The 5,000-nt window shown below is 35.8% G+C and overlaps 1 protein-coding gene across 7 annotated transcripts in view; it reads right to left on the bottom strand.

The window, feature by feature from the left end:
- in (inturned planar cell polarity protein) overlaps positions 1-5,000 on the bottom strand; it is a 16,631-nt gene that overhangs the window by 9,026 nt on the left and 2,605 nt on the right. For all 7 annotated transcript variants that reach the window (XM_086551466.1, XM_043037875.2, XM_086551464.1 and 4 more), the window contains exons 3-12: positions 4,575-4,747; positions 4,072-4,241; positions 3,631-3,790; positions 3,265-3,338; positions 2,708-2,785; positions 2,223-2,371; positions 1,413-1,514; positions 1,014-1,103; positions 747-824; positions 1-146 (exon numbers count right to left, since the gene is read on the bottom strand). The exon at positions 1-146 is cut by the window's left edge and continues 59 nt beyond it. In XM_086551466.1, coding sequence (XP_086407592.1) covers positions 1-146; positions 747-824; positions 1,014-1,103; positions 1,413-1,514; positions 2,223-2,371; positions 2,708-2,785; positions 3,265-3,338; positions 3,631-3,790; positions 4,072-4,241; positions 4,575-4,747 — 1,220 coding nt within the window. The remainder of the gene's footprint in view (positions 147-746; positions 825-1,013; positions 1,104-1,412; positions 1,515-2,222; positions 2,372-2,707; positions 2,786-3,264; positions 3,339-3,630; positions 3,791-4,071; positions 4,242-4,574; positions 4,748-5,000) is intronic.

Below are 5,000 nucleotides of genomic sequence, written 5' to 3'. Positions count from 1 at the left end.
GCGACACGATGGGGACAAGGGGCAGGTAGGGGTTGGCTTGGCTGCCCCCTCCTCCGGCCCCCCTACACCCCTGGGACAACACACTCCCCAGAATGTGGCTCATGAGGTGGTCCAGGTAGGCTTTGTTGTGGGAGAGACCCACACCACTTGGGTATTGAGGAGGGGGGGGGGGTTAAGGTAATCATCATTATAATTTTCATTATGATCATAAGCCTCCCAATTTTAGTAATTATTGCCATTAACATTCTTATTATCTTTATTATCCTCTTTATCTATTTTATATTTTTACTTTCATTAGCATAGTTAGCTATCATAAAAATCATTACTCTTTATTCATAATCACTACAGTCTGTGTCATTCCTAATCATATCATCTGCCATCTTCATATGATTTTCTTTCTTGATTACAGTGTCACTATTATTATTAAAACTACAATCATTACTTTTAACTTGCCTTAGGAATTCCCACATAAGTTAGGAAAATCCTGATAAGATTAAACAAGAAGAATGAAAATCAATGATCAAAATCAAAATGAATCAAAATCAATTATCAAAATCAAAATGAATCAAAAGCAATAATCTATATAATCAATTGATTAATCAAAATGTTTCATAAATAATCTTGCCGTGTTGAATCATTAATTTCCATTCCTACCCTTCTCAACAATGGTCACACTGAACAGTTTAAAAGAAAGCAAGTAACAGGAAAGCAAAGCAAGAGTTGACCAGCACAAAGAAATTACTTACTTGGTTAAGGTTTCAAATTCAAATTTGATGAGATTAGCAATCTGTTCCATCAGTGCTATAATCTCATGGCTTGACACACTGCAGAGTTAAAATGATGTGTATTAGTTATCAATAAATTCTACTAAAATACAAAGAAAAAAAAGAAGCTTTTATGGTCGCTATTATACAGTCTTATAAATAACAGTGATAACTGATATCAAAATCCATAATATGTGAATGAAAAAAGGAAAAAATAAAAGAAACAGAGATTGAAAAAGAAACACTTACTAAGAATGTGGAAGAGCAAGAAGGAAGATGTCATTATTTTCTCTCACATATGCAACGTGATAGTACTCGCCATCTATCAACACTGTTGAGCTGCCAAAAAAATATGAATTAATATGGTTACCTTGCTTTAGTTCCTGATAACAAAAATGTACAATAAAATACCATATATAGCCAACAAAGGAAATCAAAATAAGAAACCTCTTAATATGTATAAAAGATAAAGAAGAGCAAAAACCCTGAGTTCAGTACAAAATATAGATTTACACAAAAGGAAGAGGAAGAAGAAGAAGAAGGAGAAAAGAAGAAGAGGAAGAATATAAAGAAGAAATGAAGGAGAGGAAAAAGAATAATAATAAGAAGAAGGAAAAAAGAATAAAGGAAAGGCAGAAGAACTTGTACCACAGTGTAGGCTCCCCTGTCACTTCCTGCACTGTGTGGGCTGTGGTGATGAACATGCCTCTCACTTTAACCAGCTTGTTACTCCAGTTGGGGAACTGATACCTGACAAGGGAAGAACATTTTGGAAATAATACAGTGATTAAAACTATTTATGTGACAAAAAATTCCTGGATATCATAAAATCTGAATATAATGTCAAATACAACAACATAAAGAAAAGAAAAGAAAATATCCAACAGATAATACCAGTCCATCCATTTGAATCCCCTACACTCCACATCACATATCATAATAAACTTTTCAAAATACAACAAAAACTGGTCTTCATCACACACTCACACTCACGCACACACACACACACACACACACACACACACACACACACACACACACACACACACACACACACACACACACACACACACACACACACACACACACACACAAACACACACACACACATACATACACACACACACACACACACACACACACACACACACACACACACACACACACACACACACACACACACAATCCACACACAAAAAACACACACACATACACACACACAATCACACACACACACAAACACACAAAACACACAAAATACATATACACATACACACACACAATCACACACACACACAAACACACAAAACACACACACACACACATACACACACAAAACACACACACACACACACACACACACACACACATACACACACAAAACACACACACACACACACACACACACACACACACACACACACACACACACACACACACACACACACACACACAAACCTAATATCAGCCCCATCAGGTGAGTCTTCAGTCACACCCACGAGACTGAGGTAGAGGAGAGTGTGGGGCAGCTCCTGGAGGAAGGTCTTGTCTCGACTGTCCACCTCGACTCCCGTGACCACCTTCACCAGCTGTGTCTGGATTACTCTCTGATGGTAAAGGTACGGAGATGAGATGACTGAGAATGAACAGTTCAGTTGGTTGTAACATTTGGTTTATTTGGCATTTAAAGTGATAAAAATTTATCTGAGATGTATTTCTGTAATATTAGCTTTCTATGATGAAATGCTGTGTTCATTCATTTATCTTGCTCAGATAAGGACTTCATCCACATGGAATGTAAATGGGATGCAATGCTGAAAGCAAGTAAAAATACAAATATAATGAATAAGTCTTTTTGATATTAATCAATTAGGAACTGTTATAGATTTTATGACATGCTGATGGACATAAAACCATTTACACGTATACATAAGTGAAATCACCTTTCTATCGTGATCTGTATCCTCAGGCAAGGTCTCTGATGCACATTTCTGCACAGATAAGCTGATGGTTGAAGGAATCTGCAATGAAAATGGCATTATGCTTTTTGGACTATTTAATCTATTCCTGTACTCCAAAGAAATAAGGCAACATAGAACTACATGATCATGCATATTTTACATGCATTGAAAATCATACAATACAATATTGCCAAAGATTATAACTTCCCTAAACACAAAGTATTACATATTTGTCCTGTGCTCTACAATGGACTTCATAATGTAGAACAATGAACAAAATAACAGTTGGTGATAAGGAACACATTATCAGATAGTAATAGACTTTAATTTATAGAATCATAGTTGATAATGATCATCAGATGCATTTCCTGAAATATTTGTCTAGATAATTACCTAATTAAAAACTGCAATGTTAGTTGAATGATTATTAATGTAAATATACTACTATAAAGAGAAAAAAAAAGTTTTAAAATCAGGAAAAAAGCTATATAGAAAACATCTGTCAAAAACTGTTAATAAACAAAACAACTTTTACTCACCTGTAACTCAGCCAGAATGTCATCCAAGTTGTCCCAGTTGATGTCTGTTCCATCCACCTCCTTCAGCCAGTCACCTTAAAAATATGAAAAATTTATCACTTTTTATCACAAAGGGTGATACATCAATCAATCTTGATACATCAAAAAATTCAAATGTTCCTATATACTCATATTTACACTTATAAATGCACACTCACAACACAACATAATAGCTATAAATCATTCAAATACTCATATATACTCACATTTACACTTATAAACACACTTGCAACACAATGCAATAACAACAAATGATTCTAATTTTTTCCAAATTCAAAACATTCCCATCCAGTCCAAAGCAACCAAGAGCACATCAGCCCATCTTACCAATCTTGATGACACCATCCCTAAGGGCCTGAGAACCAGGGACGAGACCTGCCACCATCACCCTTGAGTCTGGAGGTTCACTGAAACGTCCAGGAACAACACCCAAGACTGTCTCACACAAGCTTGCTCGACGACCCAAGTTATTTCCTCCTTCAAATACCTGTGTATGATGGAAACTGGATTATGTGTGGGATTATGTATATGTTATAAGCTTGGTATTTTACAATGCATTTCATGGTTCATATGGCTCAATTATTATAAGACTTTTTATAGGGAAAGATGAAGTAAAACAAAAGGAGAAAAAGGAAAGTATAAAAGACAGTTAAAGGAAAAAAGGAAGGAAAAAATTAAGCAGGGAAGAAAGAGATCAGAAAAAAAAAAAAAAAATAGGAAACAAAATGGAGAAAATAAAAAGGAAAGAAAAACTCAGTGCAGACTCACCTGCAAGTTGACCTTCCTAACTTCTCCACTTGGGTTATCCCTAAAGGTGACCTTGGGTGCTGAAGCTAAGTCGGCTCCACTCCTTGGGCCTCCCTCTCCCCCTACACCAACCCGGTGACCGCTCTTCACCCTTACGCTTGGCCTACGCTGTAACAGGCGAAGGAGTTTATCTGTGGAGAGAAGCTTTTTTTTAATGCTAAATCAAAGTCAAGTTTAGTTATCGAATCTTTTGAATAAATCAGAATTACTCTCTTACTTATTGAAAATCATACACATATTAAAAATGATTCTCCTTCATATCTAATAGCCTAATATAGACTGAACGTAATCTGTTAACAATCCTCACCCTAGACAAGGATGATTTGTGATGAATTTAAATTCTAGAAGGACAATCAGAAGGGGTTAATAGCTTTATAAATTAGAAAAAACACCTTTGTACTTGTCTGTAATTTTAAATCTAATTCTTTATCCATCTAATAATCTACATAAATTGAAACTCATACTCTTCTTCTTGATATCCTTCGTTGGAGATGAAAATGCTGGCTTCCTCTCTCCTCCTCCTGACGCCTTGAATGCCTGTGCTTGTTTCTCCCTCACTGTGCTGGACACGTAAGATTCCACATACAAGAGGGATCCATCGCCCTCCACGTGCTCCAGCCATTCCGCTTCCTCATAGCTGGGAAGGGGGGAGGGTCTTTGAGATATATGTTTGTAAAAAAATAAAATAAAAACTCAAATGGAAGAAAAAGTTTGTGGTAAATGAGAGAAGGGAGAAATGAAGGTATAAAGAAGGAAGAAGGAAAAATTGTAATATGGTACTAATAAGAATGACAATAATATTTCATAATAGATCAGTAATAACAACTTTAGTGAGACTTTATACTACATATACCACATACTCCATTGTGAATAATAACCTAAACAAAGAT

This window comes from Penaeus japonicus, unplaced genomic scaffold (assembly GCF_977035675.1).
Source record: "Penaeus japonicus unplaced genomic scaffold, GWHDUDI00000001_assembly GWHDUDI00000025, whole genome shotgun sequence".
In the NCBI taxonomy this organism is placed as follows: domain Eukaryota; kingdom Metazoa; phylum Arthropoda; class Malacostraca; order Decapoda; family Penaeidae; genus Penaeus; species Penaeus japonicus.
Note: the sequence above shows the minus strand (reverse complement) of the source record. Positions and strands in the feature narration are given on the sequence as shown.